The 21,852-nt window shown below is 37.6% G+C and overlaps 1 protein-coding gene across 3 annotated transcripts; it reads left to right on the top strand.

Annotated features, from left to right (window-relative positions):
* Positions 1 to 399: 399 nt before the first annotated feature.
* On the top strand, positions 400 to 21,495 carry Rab9 (RAS oncogene family member Rab9). Of its 3 annotated transcripts, XR_010859685.2 has the most exons (4): positions 400 to 536; positions 791 to 1,106; positions 14,914 to 16,404; positions 16,438 to 21,495. XR_010859685.2 is itself a non-coding variant. In XM_067144603.2 (3 exons), the coding sequence occupies exons 2-3, from the start codon at positions 882 to 884 to the stop codon at positions 15,373 to 15,375; spliced, it is 687 nt and encodes a 228-aa protein (XP_067000704.1). In that variant the 5' UTR covers positions 400 to 536; positions 791 to 881; the 3' UTR covers positions 15,376 to 21,495. The 3 variants fall into 3 exon arrangements, 2 of the variants coding, with proteins under 2 accessions (XP_067000704.1, XP_067000705.1); XM_067144603.2 differs by having other exon boundaries at positions 14,914 to 21,495; XM_067144604.2 differs by having other exon boundaries at positions 530 to 580; positions 14,914 to 21,495.
* The last annotated feature ends 357 nt before the right edge of the window (positions 21,496 to 21,852 follow it).

Genomic DNA, 21,852 nt, shown 5'->3' on the forward strand with positions numbered 1-21,852 from the left:
CGAATAAAAGAAGTAAGAAAATAAAATAAAAGCAAACTCGTACGACCGCAAAATATTCCCGGAAAATGTTCAAGGTGTCAATTTAACTGACTGCTGGGGTGAATTTATATTAAGATTCATGATTAAGTTGAGCATGTTAAACTGTTAATTGAATGGTTACGCAGTAATTACATGTGTATGGCATACGTATTATTACAATCATTTGGCAGTCTGCAGTGGTTTAATATCCTATTAATTGCGATATACTGCGTAATATGTATGGTACTCTAAATTACTGATTAAAAAAAAAGGTTTTAACTGATAGTTGCTATCGGCATTTCCACCTTACTGATTAATTGTATTGCAATAACAAAGTCGCTATGAAGTAGTCTGTGGTGCAGTGGTGCAGACGCGTACAGACCATGTGCAAACCATTGTCGAAAGTCTCCATGGTCAAAACATGTACGCAATGTCAATAATCTAGGTATTCTTTTCCATGGACAGAGGAGTGGCATAAAGCCTCATCGAAAATGGTGCTATTCAATTTGTAGTTTGGGGTTAGTAAAATTTTAATTTCGTCTTGAGAGTGTAATTTAGTAAGGTAAATCATCCAGGCATGGGGATGGTAAATTTTATTGTGATTGAGTGAATGGATCCATGGGGTTGGTGTGTTGGGAAAATCCCAGTAGTCATAGGCTACTGTGTTTGTTTGTATCTGTCAAAATATTTTGTTTTCAAGATATACTTCTTTCATATATATTTCTGTAGGTTATGTTAAATATTGTGTGAAATGTTTTGCTTTCTTTTCCAGATGTATCAAGCAGTGTAATTGTTCGATAATTATTTTGCTCCGATGATTTGTGAAACACCTGTCATTTCGCTGGGAAGGAAACTTAACCTGAATGATAGTTGATATGGCAACTAGCAACTTTCAGGGGCGTCACTCCAGACAGCCGAGCAAAAATACACTTCTAAAAGTCGTAATTCTTGGTGATGGTGGTGTGGGAAAATCGTGTCTTATGAATCGTTTTGTGAGCAACCACTTTGATGAGCACTCCTTCCATACCATAGGTGTAGAGTTTCTGAACAAGGATATAGAGATCAATGGCGAGATGTACACTTTGCAGGTGATATTCTTTTAATCACTTTCTTGTAGTGTTGATTTTAGCTTGATATACAGGTACTTAGAATGATTTGAAATTATTTACTTGAAGGAAGCTGGATATATTTGTAATTTTATCCAGACATTCGGAATGTGAATTAATTTTATGTCCGTTGATAATCATTTATTGTGTGCAAGAATCTGCTTGTGGCAGTACGAGAGATTTGTATTAAGTCATAGTAATATAGTAGACAGTTGCTATTTGATTAGAGGTTAGGCCAGCTGTAGTCAGAGAGCGTGTGCTATTCATGTTTTTCATAGGTCATTTGAATTATTTTCAGTAACCTAAGGGAAATTAACTCTATCCATAAACCTCAACTGTATGTATTTCTGTAACAATATTTAAACACATTTTATTCCTTCTACCTTTGAAAATTGAGTGTTGACACAAATTGAGAATGGAGAGGAAGGAATTGACTACTGTGCAAAGTGGTGAGAGGACAAGTTAGTTGCACATTCCTAGCTAGTTTGCATTCTTAGGAAGGTGAAAATTTTGCAGAAATGATGAAAAAATTTCCCTATAGCAAATGTATCCTTATCATCAGTTAACCGTCTCCAGTTTTCCAGGTGCGGTGTATGAACGCTCGCCACTTCAGTCAATTCAGGTACCATTCTTCTTCCTGTACTTGGTTCCAGGCCACTCCTCTATGTTCTAGATCTTGTTTGACTTGTTCAATCCATCTCCTTCAAGGCCTGCCTCCAGGTCTTTTGCCGTCTAAGGTTTTCTTCAACCATTCCTTAGCTATTGAGCAAGAATCCATTCTCATTACATGGCTATACCTCTTGATCTGATTATAGTATAATCTCACATAACAATTCTCTTATTTGAATCTCTTGGCGAATCCACTCCTTGCGGACCTTATCTCTCCTGGTTTTTGTAGTGGCATTGTCCGGAGGAATTTCAATCAATCAATCAATCACTACTGATCTGCATTTAGGGCAGTCGCCCGGGTGGCAGATTCCCTATCTGTTGTTTTCCTAGCCTTTTCTTAAATGATCACAAAGAAATTGGAAAATTATTGAACATTTCCCTTGGTAAGTTATTCCAATCCCTCAATCCCCTTCCTATAAACAAATATTTGCCCCAATTTGTCCTCTTGAATTCCAACTTTATCTTTCAGTTCTGCAGCTGTGAGTCTACTTTTATCTATGCCTGTGATGATACAGTTGCTTGCTGGAATTCAGGCAAATGTATCCTATATTGTGGAAACTTCTCATGTTTTATACCGCATAATTAATGAGTCAATGACACAGTTTCAAAAAGTTGTTTAGCTGAACTGTAAACCTTGTAAGATGATGAAAATTATTATTTTTAATTTAGGACATCAGACCTAAGCTTAATAAGAAATTTGCATTTATCACCAATCAAAAGAAGTTATGCTGTAATGTGTTGGAATTTAACAGTGGTATCTTGAAATAGGCCTATATTATACATCAGTGTATAGGTGGGCATTTAATGGCATGTCTCTGCTAAGGACTAACAAACTAACAAAGCAATTAATAGGTATTTTCTCTACACCATTTTTAGAGGCTTCCAATAATCATGAAGTGGTTCACGGAGTGCTCTTTTACATTAAATACTGAATTTCCATACTCTCTTTTAGTACAGTGTACTGATCGATAAAGACATACTTTTTTTTAGTACCATTTACATGCAGCTGACATTAGTTTTCGCCTTTTGTGATGTACATACCGTACTGCCACAAGAAATTTCAAATTTGATTTCTGTGTAATTATTGATGTTATTCTTGTCATTTATGATTAACATCAGCATTTTATGCATTGATTGAAAGTAGCTTAATCTGTGCTAAAGTTTTGGATTTTAATGAAGTCTGTTGACATAAAGCTTTTCTCAAAAATATTGAATTAAACTAAGAAGTTGAAAACAAATCAAAATAAAGAAATATTTTAATAAATGGTGCATTTCACTTCATTTGTACATTGTGACAAGTAATGTTTAACCATTTTTAACAATGTACATTACGATAATCATCTGTCACGTACAAGAACACCACACACCTCAGCACCAAAGTATGACAAAATGAGATACCAGTGAGTGTAGAAAGGAAGATAGTAATGTACATCTCGGGATTTTCCTTCAGAAGGAAGTTCAGTGCTTCATTGATAATCCTAAAAGTGCTATCTAACTAAATGTAAAACTTGTTGACCGGGCAAGTTGGCCGTGCGGTTAGGGGCGCGCTGCTGTGAGATCGCATCCGGGAGATAGTGGATTCGAACCCCACTGTCGGCAGCCCTGAAGATGGTTTTCCGTGGTTTACCGTTTTCACACCAGGCAAGTGGTGGGGCTGTACCTTAATTAAGGCCACGGCCGCTTCCTTCCCATTCCTAGGCCTTTCCTGTCCCATCATTGCCATAAGACCAATCTGTGTCGATGCGATGTGAAGCGACTAGCAAAAAACTTGTTGACACTAACCCCAGATATTAGTCGGGACTGTCAAAAATATTGACCCTTGGTGCTTTTTGGGTTAAAGTGTATCTAGTCTGGTTTAATGGAAAGGACTTTGTAGGGGTCACTGCACTAGAATGAGCTTTTTAGATGGAATCATTTTAAGTAGTGTAGATGTCAGTTTGCTGTTAACACTAGGAGCATAAAATGAACACTACCGATTGTGAATGTTAGAGTAGTCTTCTCGAGAAAAAAAAGTTAAATGAATTTTGTTCCTTAGTATAAAACATTTTAATTTCGGAACAGTAATGATGCCAACCTAAATAAGAACCAATTAACCAATTTGCTTAGAATTTCATAATCGACTCTGAGAAGAAACATATTGTTTAGATTAGTGAAATTGTAGGTGTAGAAAATGAGAGAACAAAAGTGAAATTACGTAGAGTGCAAAGCTGACATTATTGATCCAACCATGCGGTTCGAATCAACTGTCTCTTTCTGCCTTCTGACGTTGAGGAAAAGACCATATATAAACCTTCCATCCCCTTTTTTCTTCAATTGATAATCTAAGGCAGATTGTTATGACAGGTCTCTCTTTGGCGCGAAAGGTACAATTCTAATCATTTGTAGCCTAGCAGGAGAAATGTAGATTAGACAAAATACTCCATGACTAAATCATTAATTGCATCATTAAATATTGTTTCCGTAGTCAACACCATCTGTATGGAGTACATAGTGTGTAATTTGTATCCTGTTGCTTCTATAGTTGTATAGCTGCTTGTAGTTGATTCATTGCAATTGTTCTCTTTAACTGTATGGCTATTTTATTAGAAAAATTGATTGTGTGTTATTTTGTATCAGTTGGCAAACCCATATATCTCCGGTTAGATACATAAATAAATTGAATGATCAATTACGTGACAATGCATGTAGTCTGTCAAAGGCCTAAGGTGGTAAATAACATATATAACTCCTGATTTAGCTGTTCAGAACATAATTTGCCATTCTAATGGTAGATTTTACTTCTCAGTTGTAGAAACATTATAATTTATTCTTAATAGTTTCTCTACATGTTGAAATCAAAAAATTATATTATAGACCTGCTAGCTAACACATACTCTTACTTTAATGCTATTGGACATTTAAACAGTTATGACTTTTAATGTAAACTGAAGGTCTATTCATAATTCATTTCACAAGAAAGTCTGCAAAAACATCAGGGATGAATGTATGGCTAAAGAACAAAGTCAAATTAGATATGGAATAATAGTAAAGTAGACATGATATGAGCTTTTGGACCTATGCCATGTCAAGTAAACAAGGTTAAATTCTTTAAGTTCCGCAGAGAAGCCCCTATCATATCTACAAGTACAGGCCGTGAAAGCATCAGTGTTAACAGTAATAAAGTATTCAAGCTCTTCAGTCTTTTCAATCTTGAAATTGCCTGCATTTTGGCCTAGTTAGGCAGAAGGTCTACTGGATTGCCACATCTTTTCAAGACTGTGGCTAATGCACCATTGGGACTAAACTGCAAGCTTCCTTTGTAGGATAATGCCGTAAGAGTGCACTTGGGGAGATGCACTTGTATAAATACCTGCCTTCGGCTTTTATATCAAAAATTTTCCCTGAAGGAACCATAATTTTATTCAAGATCAGTGCACTTTGCTAGTAGACTACGGTTCTGTTAAGTAGCTGTAACAACATTGATATCACACCATTTTCTTTCTCACTCTGCTCTTCTCTGTCAGGTCTACTAATGGACAGTGATTTTACATGGCTGCCAATAAAATGAACTCATAGTGCACCAACTGCAGAGTAGACAAACATCCCTGATATTTCAGGGCTTCTTTGTCTAATACACTGATCTCTCAAAAAATTGTTATTAGTACTAATTTTTATAAAATGTATAAAATACAATTGAAGCTCATTAGTCTCGCAGTCACAGCCTTGGAAAGACGGCAAACAGGCACTAGAATCAAACAGGCTGAGGATCAGTTGCAGGAAGATGGACATGTGTGGTGTAACTTCGCAGACCCTAAGCAATACCAGTATAGTTGGTCCGTTATTGGTCATTATCAATTTTCCTGCCAACTCATTCTTGGTTGCCAGTGTTTCGCCCCAGTGTGCTAAGTTGGGCTCATCGGTTGGTAAATAACATATCTACCAAGACACATGGCTAGTACATACTGTGGAGGCCACTGCATAGGCTTCTTGGAGCCACCGGCAGTGCCAGTGCACTATGAGAGACTGTGTCATTTTCAAAAATTGATGTCTGCCTGGCCATGAGATGGTATAGATGTTGATTCCCATAGGGAATCTGAAATATTTGTCCTGAATGAGTGAATTTATGATACCAATGTAATTGGTCTATTATTGGACATGTGGATATCCGGTAACAGCTTGGATTGGAAAGAAGCTTGCTGGAGACATTAGAAGTGAAGAGATTGTAATGGTATGGTCACATAAAAAGAATGGACCCTCACAGGACTCCTCGTACATACTTTGAACACAGTGTTCCTGGGAAGAGACCAAGAGGAAGACCTCGTGATGTTTGGGAAAAGCAGATATTGAAGGACCACATATATGAGCAACATCTATGGATAGATAGGACAAACTGGAGGAGGCTCATACACATGCACACCCGGCTTTCTGGAGCGAAGAAATGATGATGATGATGATGATGATAAATTTTCCTGGTAACTCATTCCTGGTTGCCAGCATTTACCAATTGATGAGCCCATCTTAGCACGCTGGGGCGAAACGCTGGCAACCAGGAATGAGTTAGCAGGAAAATTTATAATGTCCAATAACGGACCAACTATATTGGTATTATAAATTCACTCATGCGGGACAAATATTTCAGGTTCCTTATGGGAATCAACATCTTTACCACCCTAAATAAGTTGACCACAGAATACTGTTTTCTAGGATGGCAAACCTCTAACTATGGCAATGATATTCGAGTGTCTGGGATCTGTCATCAATACTGATGCCACATGAGATGCTGACGTTGAACGTCATGTTAATGTTGGGTGGATGAAATGTCTTGCACTTAGTGGAGTCATGTGCAGCAGACAGATGACAGTCAAATTGAAGGGCAAGACATAAATCTATCGTCCATCCTGCTCTACTGTATAGCTTTGAACGTTGGACTAGGAAAAAGAAGTATGGTCAACATCTACATATGATGAGGTATGAATGCTGTGGTGGTCCGCTGGCGTCACTTTGAGGGATTGACTCTGAAATGAACACTTGTGAGGAACATTTAAGGCCACCCTTATTAGTGAGAAATTAAGAGATGCAGTTTTTGTGGAATGGTCATATAATGAGGCAAGGTGAATCCCACCTCGCACATCGTTCCTTGGACAGGGAGGAACCGAGCAGAGAATGAGTATGGCCAAAGCAAATTTGGAGATGATCTATTGAGTTTACCTTGCACAAAGAAGTGCCATCAAAGATCTGCTGATATAAAGGGAAGTATACAGTCTCACGTCTCTTGAAGGTATCACCCCCTTGACGAGGCTTGCGTGTTCAAATGATCCTTAGAGCTGTGCCGGCGGGAGCACATGCTCCTGGTAGCCACCCAAGCCGGACAAGTCTAAGATGATGATCCAGACTAAGAGTGATACCCTGGTCCTCCAGGTTGGGGGTTGTGCGTACGGTTAACTTCCCTACCTCATAAAAAAACAAATGTTATGGATACCTTAAGACATACTACAGGAAAAACGGATAACTTGGTGACAACCTGGTGAGAAAAATGGCTTAAGAGAAGGAAAAATGATATCATAATAGCAACGTGGAATATAAGAACATTAAAGAGACCTGGCAAGTTGAAGGAATTAAGGAATGAACTGGATAAGTATGGAGTGAAGAGAGCAGCATTGAGGAACTAAGATGGAAGGGGCAAGGGATGATAATGTCTGGTCAACATATCCTGATGTACAGTGGAGGAGAAGAAGGCAGTAATGGCATAGGATTCCTCATACAAAAATCTGTAAAGCAAAGCGTGATCAGCTTTACTGCAATCAATGATAGGAGACTTTGGGCAAAATTCTTCAGTGTTACAATGTTTTGTGTGTATGCTCCTACAGAGGAGGAAAACGTGCATTTTACACCAAATTTGAGGAAGAAATTAACAAAGACATGATGTGAAAATGATCCTTGGGAGTTCTAAGTGCAAAGATTGGAACAGAAGAGGTGTATAAACACTGAATAGGGAAAGAAAGCTTGCATGAAGTCAGAAATGATACTGGTTTAAGACTGATTGATTTTGCGAGTGGAAAGCAGATGATAATCAAAAGTACTTGGCATCCATGGTTAAACATAAAGAAGAAGACATGGATATCACCAGATGGAGTAACACGAAATCAAATAGACCATGTTATCATAGACAGGCGGCATCCATCAGACATCATGGATGTTAGAAGTAGAGATGCTGATTCAGACCATTACCTTGTAAGAATAAATTACAAACAAAAAGTGGATTCGGTGAGGTCGGAAAAGTAAGTAGAAAGGCAAAGCATAATGTAGAGGGTCTTAAAAATGAGGAATTGCAAGAGAAATACAAGAAGAAAATAGCAGAATCTTTGGAAATAAGAAAGGAGTTATGGGAGAAAGGAGAAGTGGAAAGTAAGTGGGAGATACTGAGAACAGCTATCAGTGAATTTGGGAAAGAAGGAACATGTAAAGAGAGCAGAACGGTTCGATGAAGAATGCTTAACGCTAATTCAAGAGAGGAATGCAGCTAGGAAAAGAATGCTTCAAAGGAGGACAAGGCAAATAGTGGAAGAGTACAGAGAGAAGCAGAGAAGAGCCAATAAGATACGTAGATCCAAAAAAAAGAGCTTTTGAGGGAAAGAGAATTGAAGAGCTGGATGAAATGAAGGATAGAAATGAGGTACGAAAGTTTCGTGAGAGAACAAAAGATCTTAAGAGGGGATTTCAACCAAGAGCTGTCTTCTTTAAGGATGAGGATGGAAACCTCATCAGTGACAAAAGCAAAGTGCTCGAAAGATGGCAGGATTATTTTTACAAGGTACTCAATGGAAATTATGAGGATGATAGAGAAGAGGAAAACATTAGTGATGATGGGGAAGAAAGAGAATCAAATGAAGAGTTAATAGAGCAGCCATATTTAGAAGAGGTCAGGATAGCAATTAAAGCTTTAAAAAACAACAAAGCCGCAGGTGAAGATGGGATGGAGACAGAACTGTTGAGATATGGGGGAGAAGGCTGTCCATGAGTTGATAAAGGAGGTTTGGATGAAAGGAGAAATGGATGAGAAAAAAATCGCTCTACACTGGATTAGATTTTTATATTGTGACAATTACTGGAGAAGTTTTATGAGTGTGACAAGCAGCTACACCATTGATTTTTAAACTGACATATGACAGTCTAGATAGAAACTTGTGAAAATTTGAATTTTATAATTCCACCTTTACAATACTGTAATTGTCTTTATTAAAAAGACTGCATTAAATTATACTCGTGAAACATGTTTCATCCTCTTAAGGGACATCTTCAGTCACAAGTACAAAACATTACAAATAAGGCAGGACACGTTGAAATAAGTAAATAAAAAGTCTTTGTATCATGTGACGCAGCGTGATGGTGTCTTGTCAATCTTCAATGTTAAAATGTTGTGGCGTGAACATGATATGAAGCATGAAGTCCAGTTAAAATCATAGGTTAAAATTGTTGTTCGAAACAACGAATTGTCAATTATAAAACAACGTACGTGGCTGTGCGAATAAAATAATGTGCATATTGTACATAAAACAGTGTTGTGGTAATGCCACATTAAAATAGCTTTCTTGATTAGGAGGTGGAGTTGTACTGATGATGCAAGTTGAACTTGATTGTGTGTTGACAATAGGGACCTCCTTGCCTGTCCTACGTTGACCACTCCACCTCAAGTGCTAAAGCTATGAAGTTTATAATGTGCAATAGTGTAGATAGAGGCAAAATTAATAAAATTTTGAGAAAGTTTGGAATCCCGAAGAAATTGGTTAGGTTGACAGAAATGAACACAGCAGTATGCACGGTGAGAGTGGAACAGGATCTGTTAGAGGTGTTTTTAGTTGAAAAGGGCCTGAGACAGGGGGATGTTCTCTTCACACTCCTATTCAATTTAGCGCTGGAAAAAGTAATACGCCAACTACCCATCAACCCAGGGGGAACCATCCTGAACAGGTTAGTACAAGTGATAGCATATGCTGATGATGTGGCAGTTATTGCACGAAACGAAAGAGCCCTTGAAGAGAACTTTGCTTTGTTAGAAGAGAAAGCCCAGGTTTTAGAGCTAGAAGTGAATATAAATAAAACAAAGTATATGAAGATGGGAGATACAGAGGGAGCAAGAGAAAGGACCGTAGTGAGAATACAGGGGAAGGAATGTCAAAGAGTTACATCTTTCAAATATCTAGGCTCAGTAATAACTGCAGGCAGTAAAACCTCTGAGGAAATACAGGAAAGGATAGCAAGTGAGAGCTGATACTTTTACGCCTTGCAAAATATGTTTAAATCCAGGAATGTCAGAAGGAATACGAAAATAAAAATATACACAACAGTACTAACACTTATAGTGATGTATGGTTCAGAATGCTGGGTGATGTCTACTAGAGAAGAACAGTGGCTGTTACGATGGGAAAGGAAGATATTGAGAAAGATATTTGGAGCAGTTAGAGATCAGGATGAATGGAGAATAAGGACAAATGCAGAGCTGCATAGAGATAGTGCAGAGATGGTGGGTTCGAACCCCACGACCGGCAGCCCTGGAGATGGTTTTCCATGGTTTCCAGTTTTCACACCAGGCAAATGCTGGGGCTGTATATTAAATGGCCAGCCAGATATTGTTGTTAAAATTAAGGACCGGGCTGAGTGGCTCAGACGGTTCAGGCGCTGGCCTTCTGACCCCGTTTTGGCAGGTTCGATCCTGGCTCAGTCTGGTGGTATTTGAAGGTGCTCAAATACGCCAGCCTCATGTCGCTAGATTTACTGGCACGTAAAAGAACTCCTGTGGGACAAAGTTCCGGCACCTCGGTGTCTCCGAAAACCATAAGAGTAGTTAGTGGGACGTAAAGCAAATAACGTTATTATTATTAAAATTAAGCAGGGAAGAATTAGGTGGGCTGGCTATGTTCAGAGAATGGCAGAAACCAGTATTGTCAAAAAAGTCTTTATAGGAAAACCGGAAGGAAAAAGGAGGAGAGGAAGGCCCAGGAAGAGATGGGATGTTGAGGACGACCTTAGAAAGATGGGAGTTAATTCTGGATATGGAAAGCCAAGGACTGGGATGAATGGAGGCAGCTGATTAAGGAGGCCAAGCACCTCTACATGGATTGTAGCACTGACAAGTAAATACAGTCTCACGACTAGACTGCCTAATTGAAAAGCGCAGAAATGGCCAGGATAGAAGAAGTAGTAGTAAAGGTCAATAATTGCTATATTCATTAAAGACAACAACGAGGAGGATATGAAAACACTCACAGCATTAACATAGTGATAGGTTAGTATAGGTAGTGTGAGCAACAGAAAGGTGAGACAAATGTGAAAACATTACGGGAAAAGGTCAAACTCTACATCTTCCCACACTTTCTTTTCTTTTCTTTTTTTCTAGATCTGAGGTATGGTACATCATTATTTCATTTGTTGTGGTTTTCTAGAATCATTGTTGGTTGTGAACATGGCTTTTAAAGACTGTACTACAGGGTGTGGACATCATTACCAGACAGCTTTGCTCTTGATGTAAAGGTAAAATGCCATTTATTGATTGATCCTTTACAATGAGTTGTTGTAACTGCAAATATAAAAACTCTAGAAGATTTTGAGTAAATTATAAACGTTAAAAAGTATTTTGCTACTGGTACTTTTAATTTTAACATTGTCATTGCCTGAAAAGAGTATACTGTGGATTGTGTTTATGAATTCGCTAAGTTGCTTTGGTAAATTGATCAATTTTGTATGTTGAAACGATTTGTATTTTAGATTTTAGACATTTTCACTTACTGAACCATTTCTTACAGTAAATGTAGCATATGTACACTTATTTATTCAATACATTTTTAAATGGACCAAATTCCACAGATTATTATTGTTATTACTACTACTACTACTACTAGCCGACCGAGCTCGTATTCGGGAGATAGTAGGTTCGAACCCCACTGTCGGCAGCCCTGAAAATGGTTTTCCATGATTTCCCATTTTCACACCAGGCAAAAGCTGAGGCTGTACCTTAATTAAGGCCATGGCCGCTTCCTTCCCACTCCTAGCCCTTCCCTGTCCCATCGTCGCCATAAGACCTATCTGTGTCGGTGCGACGTAAAGCAACTAGCAAAAATAAAACAAAAAAACCAAACTACTAGCCGATGTACCCTTGCTTCACTACGGACTTCTACGTTGTATACAGAATTCTAGGTTAGGTAGTGTACACGTTGTGAGTAAAATTGCATTAAATTGCATAGCTCTGAAATACAACGGGGAAGTCACCAAATGTCTTTTATCATGTGAAGACTGGGTTAAGGAATTTTCATTGTAATGACAGGCCCTCTTGCCTATCATCAGTCACAATCAAGTTGGGGAGTTTTCATTATAACAGCAGACTATCATGCTCCACCTGCCTTTTTACATCCTCAGAAAGACTGTCTTATTCATAGGAATGTCGCAATTAAAAGCAATGCTATTATATGAAATACTCGATGAAATGAAAAACCACACATTTTCTCACTTTTAACGAACAGTACTATGCTGCCGATCTTACAGTCCAAAGTTCCAGAGCTGGAATGACCAGGCCGCAGACAACCGTGAAAACTCCTCTCCCATTATTCTGTTGAGAGTGTACACTGTTCATTCCAATCAGTATCTCAGAGTAGGGATCAAATAGCTGGAATACTATGACGAACCAGTGTGTTACATAACAGCAGTATCAGAAAATGTATGAACCAGAGAAATGGCATGCTAAAGAAGAAAGTTATCTAACTCCCTAGCTATTTCCCGCCAATATGCAGGCAGGCTGTTATACTCGGTACGCAGCAGTAATCCCATCTGTCTGAGATGAGAGGCAGCATAAGAGACAAAGAACATTACAACAAAGAGTGGTCAATGTAATGCTATTGTTGATCAATTTTATGAGCTTTCAATATTGTGAGCCTTCATATTTAGTTTCTTACCGACTCTGAAATACCACTCTTACCATAATTGGAACGGTAAAACTGAATAACCACGAACCTGCTACGCAGGCGTAGCAGGGGGAGAGGTGATACTCCCACGTGGCGCGTCCCAGGTGGCAGATAGGGGGTCCTAACCGGCTTGCCGGCGGACTTGAGGGAAATAAAATACCTCTCGCGGACCAAACACACTACCCCCTGCGGGTGGGGGACGCAAATGTAGAATACACCCGCGGTATCCCCTGCCTGTCGTAAGAGGCGACTAAAAGGGGCGACCAAGGGATGAATGAATTAGAACCATGAAACTAATTTTGAATCGTACCATCACGCGGGGAACACCATAGGTTGCCTGTACTTGCGAGTAGTACCACTAAATTCGGTACGAAATAGGTTTGTGATTAGTAGCAGTTAAAGCCTGGCCTGGTGGATTCCAGTACCCGTGCGTCGTACCCATGTGTGCAACAGCGCGGGTCTGGGCGTAGCCTGTGAGTTGTACCACTATATGAGCAGCACCGTGGGTCTGCGTTGCCTGTGATTAGTACCCACTATGTGAGGAACACCACGGGAATACCGGCGCCCGTGTTTAGTACACCTAGGTGGGGAACCTTCTCGGTTTGCGTTGACTCTGAGTTGGGCCATTGTGTGAGACACACCATAGGTCTGCGTTACTTGTACGTATTGCAATACTTGTGAGTAGTACCATCTTTTGTGGAACACCGTGAGTCTTCGCTACTTCTGATTAATACCCCAACATGACACATACCATGGTTCTATTTTACTCGCAACATGTACCATTCTGTGGGGCCTTAGACGTGGATTTTGCACCCCCTTTAGACACCAAGCATCATTGTGCTTTATAAGTGGTTCCTTGGTCGGTAATAATCTTATTTTCGATCTGTATTGAGTCCGATCCACTGGTTTTTGTTTGTTTGTTTTGTGTTTTGTTGAGTTCCTGTCCATCCATTCATTCTTCATGCCATATTTTATTTTTATTTTGGTCAGTGGATGCCTTTGCAATTTTTGTTCTTTCATTTCGTACCATTAGGGGCCGATGACCTTCGATGTTAGGCCCCTTAAAACAACAAGCATCAAAACTGAATAAAACATAAATGATAGGAAATTGTATTCTCTAGAACATTTGTTATGTAGTACGTTTCGATAGGACCAATAACATAAGTATTTAAAAATTAAATTTTAGGCGCCTTCCCCTGAACTACCATTTCATCCAGCGTGAATAAAATTATGTATAGTCTTGACTGTAGTTTCTTATTCCCCAACACTACATACTGATTTTCATTAAATTCTGTTTACCGATTTTCTCGTGGCTCGGCGTTGATATGGACTTAGCAACAAAAAATATAAAGTCATGAACATCTCTGTTATCATAGGCAGTATGGTAAAAATGTTTAAGACGTAAATTATCGGAAATTTAATTCTATATAAGTTTAGTTATGTAGTTATGTAGTATTTCAATAGGACAACAATTACATTTTAGGCCTTCCCATAAACTACCATTTCACTCTGCATGAATAAAATGATTTATAGCGTAGATTGTAGTGGCTCATTTCCCGACTTTACATACCTCTTTTCATTAAATTCTCTTCAGCCATTTTCTCGTGATGCGTGTACATACAAGCAGACAGAGATGACGGAAAATTAAAAAGTTCATTTCCTTGTTACTGTGGACACGGCTGATACAGAAATGCCAATCTTTTTAAATTCTGAGCAATGTACAGAAAAAAACTCTTATTATATATTATTATTATTACTATTATTATTATTATTATTATTATTATTATTATTATTATTATTATTATTATTATTATTATTTACATTTATCTAAACAGTCCTTTAACCTGTATGTTACTGAGCTAGTGGCCATGTGTTTAGGGTAGTGCTTGTATTCGGGAGATAGTGGGTTCGAACCCCACGACCGGCAGCCCTGAAGATGGTTTTCCGTGGTTTCCAGTTTTCACACCAGGCAAATGCTGGGGCTATACATTAATGAAGGCCACGGCCGCTTCCTTCCCACTCTTAGCCTTTTCCTATCCCATCGTCGCCATAAGACCTATCTGTGCCGGTGCGATGTAAAAAGCAAATTGTAAAATTGTAACCTGTATGTTATGGATGATTGTTTTTTCTTAACTTCTTTGGTACTATATGTTGGACATTTGCATAATAAAATATTTTTTTCTCTTTAGATATGGGATACAGCAGGACAAGAGAGGTTTAAGAGTCTGAGGACACCATTTTATAGAGGGTCAGACATCTGTCTTTTGACTTACGCAGTTGATGATCGCACGAGTTTCCGTAATTTGGCTTTGTGGAGGAATGAATTTCTGTATTATGCTGATGTTAAAGAAGGTACCACATTTCCATTCATAGTGGTTGGGAACAAAGTGGATATGGCTGAAGACCAAAGAGAAGTAAGCTGTGAAGAAGCTCGTGCCTGGTGTGTTGAAAATGGTAGTCCACCTTTTGTGGAAACCAGTGCAAAAGATGCTACTAATGTCGAAGAAGCTTTCTCGCTGGCCGTGGAGAGTTGGGCTCGACTTGAAGCTAAACTAGATCGCCCCTACGTCGGAGATACAGTCGACTTACGGAGGCAGCAACCTGAACAGAGGTCATCTTGCTGTCTTTATGTTGGAGGTAGTACCGACTAGTGTGATTGTTGTAAATTTTAAGAACTAGTCATAAGAGTTGAAAAATATCATTATGTGGCTTAAAGTGATATCCCATCAGCCTATTAATTATGTTGTCTCAGGATGTCCTTTTATGATATCAGTGTACTCTTCCTGTTTGAAAAGAGTGGATATGCTGCTCAGATGAATGAAAAGTGCCACTGTCAAGGTCTGTTTCAATTGGCAAATATTTTATGAAAGTTCCTTATCCACAATTGATGTAGTAATATTGTATTGTGTATGTCGTAGAGGATTTGTTTTGTACAGTTGTAAATACTGATCGACTAATTGCTATTTTACATTACTGATATAGCAATGAATATGCATATTGTTAAGATTTATATAGTCATTTTTATTGGATTAGATATTTATTGTAGAGGGAGACTCAAAAGAATGGGAAATAGAATGAGATCTATAGAAGAGAATATATGCTTTATAAATATTTATTCATACCAGTTAATAAGTACAGAGTAAGCCATTGTTAAATTTTGTACAATAATTTATTTCTTCAAGATAACCTCCGATAGGCCTTACTCTGTGCAGACATTCTCACAGTCTCTCAGGAGCATTGGTTTGACACAATGCAACATTTCAACAGGAATACTGACCATTTCCTCAAAGTCTTGATTTTAGTTTTTCTATTGCAATCGGTGGAATACAGTAAACCTTGCTCTTAAGGTGACCCCACGAGAAATCACATGGAGTAAGGTCAGGCAATCTTGAGGGCCATGCAATTCCACTGTTTCTTGAAATTTCACATTTGTCATACAGCTGCCATTGATATTTTTTCTGTGTGTGCCGTTGGTGCCATCTCGTACAAACCAGTTGTTGTCAGTCTGTTGTGGAAGATAGACATTTGTTAATTGCAGGTGCTGGTTGAACATGACCATGCTGCCTAATATTGAAATGGCAGTGAACTGTATGCTTGGCCTGCACACTGCCATAAAGGTACACTGCACACCACTCCACTGTTCCATGATTGATAAATGGCAAGATATTATGAGCAATGTTGTATATATCATTCATTGTTATAGACTTCTCAAGGTTACTACAACACATTTCAAAATTTCCTGTTCTTTCGAGTCACACTGTTTAACATACCAATACTTTTTACAGTATTTAATTTGTGGTAATTGGAATCTCTTATTCTTTTTATGTTGTTCATTATATATTAGTGGATTCAGTTTAAGAGATGTTTCTAACTGGAGGAAGTAGGAAAACAGTTTGGCATAGATGTTGATTGTCTACCTCTGCTCAACAGAAAGATAATGATATACCAGTACATACTGTCTTTTGCATTTCTACTGGTACACACTCGTTTGCATTTCAACTACAGTTATTTAGCCAATGGAAAGTGAGTAGAATATATATTGGGAGCTTGGCAAATATTTAAGAAAGTGTTCTATTGAATACTCTCGGGAACCCAATATGTCTAGTTTTGTTCTTACAAAGAATATAGCAAATCATATAGCGACATTGTCTATATAAGTAGATATTGGCTAAGTTGGTATGAAGGAAGCAGAGAAATGGAGATTGACAGGAATATGGTAAACATAGATTAGTACATTGGGGACAAAGAACTATCTTATGTTCTTAAATGATTCTGATATGACTTATCAGAGAGGTGGTGGTGATAAATTAACAATATCAAGTTGACTGGAGTCAGTTGATCATTTTTACAATGCCTCAGAAGCAAATTCTCAGCTCATTCTTTGTGACTGCTTGTATGTTTTTTCATATCCTACTTCCCTCATTTTTAATAGTTGAAATGTATATTATTGTTAGTCAGCTAAAGTCAAGCTGTTTGTTGTACTTGTATTACTTTGACTGGTTGATACGTGGAACATGAATTTTGGAAATATCTTGATGGGATTATTTTTTATGAAATTTTATAAACAGAGAATTTTTATGAAGAGTTCATTTCTCCAAGAACCACGGAGTTGTAAGGTTGTGACCACACTGCAGGCAGCAAGTGAGCGAAGCAAAAGTATTTTTTTCTGTAAGCCTGAAGGGTGTGGTTAAGACTACAGTGAATTGTCCATGCACAGTGATGGTGGATTCAAACAGTGACACTGTCTAAGGGTCCTCATTTGTCTTTTAAGTTACGGATAATGTGTGCTTAAGAAAGACTGTTTTGGAAACGAATATTTTAAGTATGGTGTCTATTTAATTTACAGGCAATGTGAGATACATGATACAGGCAGTTACAGAGGTTTCCTCTCTTGCCTTTCTGCTCTAGTAGATTTTTAAACTCCTTATTCCTGTCATTCCATAAAAATACTCTTGACTAAACTTCAGAAATTGGAATTTTTTTTTGTCTTCTTTCGAGAGCACTCTTACCATCATGCTGCGGTTACCAAGCAAGCTCCTGCAAATCTCAAACAGCAGTGAGCGGCGATCAAGTAGATCGTGGGTCTTTGGTCGCACTCCTCCTCTCTGCCTGTAGTGTGGGCATCCTCATAGCATTACACACGTTTCTGCTTCACTTGCTTGTTTGCAACATGGCCGCTGCCTAAATCTCTGATAGATGTACTGAGGTTTGTTTTGCAATTTTAAGATTCTGATATGATTGGTCTTTGGTCCCATTAAGAGACACAAATTTAAGAGCCCTCTTATATGTTTAGAAAGAACTTCAGAATGCCACCTTGGAAGTTCATTGCAAGTGCTAAGACATTACCTTCTCTTTCTTTCTTATGAATGTCTCTCTGACAGGATCAAAAAGTAAAGCTGATCCTAGGTGCCTGATGGAGATAGGCAGTGAGGATAATTAGGTATAATGTGGCGTATAAAGGAAAAATATCCTCTTGATTCACAGCTCAGACCATTTGCTTTTGTAAGGATATCTTTAAATACTTTATTAGTGGGTGTGAATTTTTCATGACTATCCATGTTCTGACTAGAGGATTTATGCTTGAAATAATTGTTCCTTATTCCTATTTTGTTTGCAAGTAAACTTTGATGTTTTATTTATAGTGCGTAGTAAAGTACTATTTTGTTAGCAGATGTTCTTGAATAGCAGATCTTGAATCTTATTTTCATACTGGTTTGCTAGATCTCCTTCAATGTTTCACAGGTAGGAATATGGGAACAAGTGATGCGACTCCACTTTTTGCCAAATACTCAATCAAAATTTGATATGAAATTTATTGAAATACTGTGTAGAAAATATAAAATATTAAACTGGAGCTAATAATAGAAAGATCTGCATGCATCAAGTTTATAGCATTTAATTCATATTGTTAAGAACTCTTGTTAGTTGTCCTAAAATTGAAACTAGAGCAACACTGCATTCCATACAGAAAAATTTCACATTCATTGAAGAGAATCTTCCTAGTCGGTGCGATGTTAAAAAAAATAAAATAAAAAGGTATCACTGAAGAGGCATCCAAGGAAAATGATCATGGTAGTTTCTTGTCTCTTTCTTCACAGAGCCAGAATGTGCTATTACATATCAGTCTGCCAAGACCACTGAAAAGCACATTTTCTCACCTTAAAACAGCAACTGGCTGCATAAGGAAATATATTGCTAGCATAGCTTACAAAGCCATGGAAGAGACTGAGATAGAATGATGGAAGTAACAAATTTGTCCTAGCCTGTACCAAAAGAAATAGTGCACTGCAAACACTGCATCTCACCAGAAATGGATCTGGGGAGTCTGGCATGTGTATTGTAATCAGAGTTGGAAATATTCGGATTACGTGTAACAGTTACATTCTTAGCAATTTTTACCTTTTAACAAAAAGTAATTTTTACTTGTCATTTACTTCTTGAAATGAAATTGTAATCATTACATTGTAGAAATTGTTACTTTCTAGTAATTGATAAAAAATGCAAGGGAAAAAACTGTAAATGATGACAAAGATAGCCATTTTAGTTCTGCTCCAGCAAAACCAGTAGCTTCACCAATTCTGGATGATGTATTTTCTTACCTCTCCAGTACTTCCAAAGACATCAGACTTATCCCAACAATGTTCTTAAAATTAAACACAGGTATTCTTTAAAGTGTTCCTGTAGAGTGGGCATCTTTTCATCAAATGCAAAGGTGTCAAAGTTTAACCACAAGAATTTTAAGAACTGATAATTTTCTTTATAAAGTAAATGGCAAATTATTTTAAATGCTACAAGTCATTAAATAAAATAAAAATGATGGGAAAATATAATTTTGAAAATTCTAAGAAAATCAGTCATGTTTAGTCTCACCTAATGATGTCAGCCACTTAATGCCTGTGTGGTAAAAAAAATCCACACAAAATGAATAATATATTTTCCTTGCAAACTTTGGTGCTGGTTTGGTACCAGTTTACTGCTGATCATTCTTGGAATTCAAGGAATGGGCCAATCTTAAATGGGATCTAGGGTAGGGAATGGTAACATCAGGGGAGTGTGTAATTGATTTCAGGACTGGCTTTATTGCTTCATGTAAGTTACCTGGGACATTGTGGTCAACAGCCGTTTGTGTCTGATATCTTGTATTATTTCATTTCTTCAAACTAGTCTTAAAAAAGTGAAAGAGCCAGGATTTGATGATTAACCAACTGAGTGAGACCCTATTGTGCTAACCCTCAGACCAGAGTGGAAGGCATTTCCACAGCTATTTGTAATCGATAATTTTGAAGTGGATCCATAGCACTGGGATTCCCCCTCTTATCGAAAAATTTCCCTGGCTCATCAAAAAAGAATTCCATCCCTACTACAGAAAGATATTTACGCAGTTTTATGAATTACTCTGTGTGAATACATTTCATTTCTTCTGAAATGTATTGCCTGCATAATGAGATTCTACATTGCGGTATGTTCATGTTCCATTGTGTTCAACCTAAACACTTCTTAAGTGACAATGATGCTAATAAAGTATGTCTCTCTGAATTTAAATGTGTTCTAGTCTCAGTTGCTCAATAATTGTTGTCATTCCAATTTCTCTAAAGAGATTGGTGAATGTTAGACTATACTGAGATAATATTGATGAACATCGGAATGGATAAATTTGCGATAAAAAGGCATAATGTAACAATTGAATGGTATATCAGAATATCAAGTGTCAAGTAATGGGGCCCTTAGAAGCAACATTTTTATTTTGCAAACAGTAACTATTCAGTTTAGTACACAAATCTTCTCCTTAAATCATTATGCTTATAGCTGCCTCTGTGGATCAGTGGTAGAGTGTCGGCCTCCGGATCCCAAGATAGTGGGTTCAAACCCGGCAGAGGTAGTCGGATTTTTGAAGGGCGGAAAAAAGTCCATTCGACACTCCATGTCGTACGATGTCGGCATGTAAAAGATCTCTGGTGACACATTTGGTGTTTACCCGACAAGATTCATTAAATCTCAGCAATAGACGCCCAAGAGAGTTTCAGTTTACTCGGTCTGCCATCTAGCGGGCCTAGAGTAAAACGGAACGTCGAAATTGACGAGCAGACAGCCAGATGGCGTCAAATTGAAATGTCTGCACATGGTAGCTGAGGCCTTACGATTATTTTATATATTATGTTTATTATTGTCAGACCCAGTCTCATTAGAAAACTCTGTAACTCGGCTTTTTGGTGCAAAAGTAAAAAAACTTGTACAGGAGAATCGGAAGGAACAATGTGTTTTGCCAATCACAGCTAAACATTGATCTTTAAAGAAATTAAGTGCAAAATATCTCAAGTACTGTATTAAGTACAAAAAATAGCTACATTCTAAATAATTATAGTCTGTCACTGAATAGATAATTTCAGGTTGTGATTACAGTTTATTAAATTCCTTGTTTAATAAATATGCATTAGAACCAGATGGAGAGCAACTCATGGTTGCAACTGAAAATGTTGGATCTATGTTGTTTTCCTTTATTATCTTCTCTCCATCCATTTCCTTTGCATGTATATTGTGCTCATGTTGCCTTTCTTAGTGTTTAATACATGTGGCAAAGTCAGTGTAGAAATGGACATTAACATTCAAGGTTACATTTCCAGGTTATTTATTAAGGAGAATGATACATGTTACCTTCAAAAATTGGTTATTTGAATTTTTTTTTTATTTCAGCACCTATTAATTGTTTGGCAACAAAACTTTATAAACAAAAATGTTTCATGTTTACAATAAAATCACATTTTTAAAACTGACATAGACATTATCAAACTTGCTAATTCATTATTCAGAATGGCAGTTCTGTGTGCCAGTATTTACTGTTTCTATTGTAGCTGGGCTAGTTATAAATATATTTGCAACTGTTTTTTTTAAATTGCGCTGTTTGAAGTCTCATCCGCAAAACTGACCATTTCCAGAAATATATTTTCAAAATTAGTCATTTTAATTGTATGTGACTTTAATATATTTTTGTCCAATTAATCATTAAACCTTAGGCTCATGAATCTGGTCAGTTTTGTAGACATACCGGAGAATACAACGACAAAAAAAAAAATCATTGAGACCTTATAGTTTAGAAGTCATGAGCGAAACATTTTAAAATTTTAGTTCAC

This window comes from Anabrus simplex, chromosome 3 (assembly GCF_040414725.1).
Source record: "Anabrus simplex isolate iqAnaSimp1 chromosome 3, ASM4041472v1, whole genome shotgun sequence".
NCBI classification, from domain to species: domain Eukaryota; kingdom Metazoa; phylum Arthropoda; class Insecta; order Orthoptera; family Tettigoniidae; genus Anabrus; species Anabrus simplex.

What these genes read in the sequence shown, in the direction of transcription:
- Rab9 (XM_067144603.2), top strand. Translation starts at nt 882, where the DNA reads ATGATAGTTGATATGGCAACTAGCAACTTTCAGGGGCGTCACTCCAGA. An exon ending in GCGAGATGTACACTTTGCAG is followed by an intron (nt 1,107 to 14,913) that starts GTGATATTCTTT and finishes TTTTCTCTTTAG; the next exon opens with ATATGGGATACAGCAGGACA.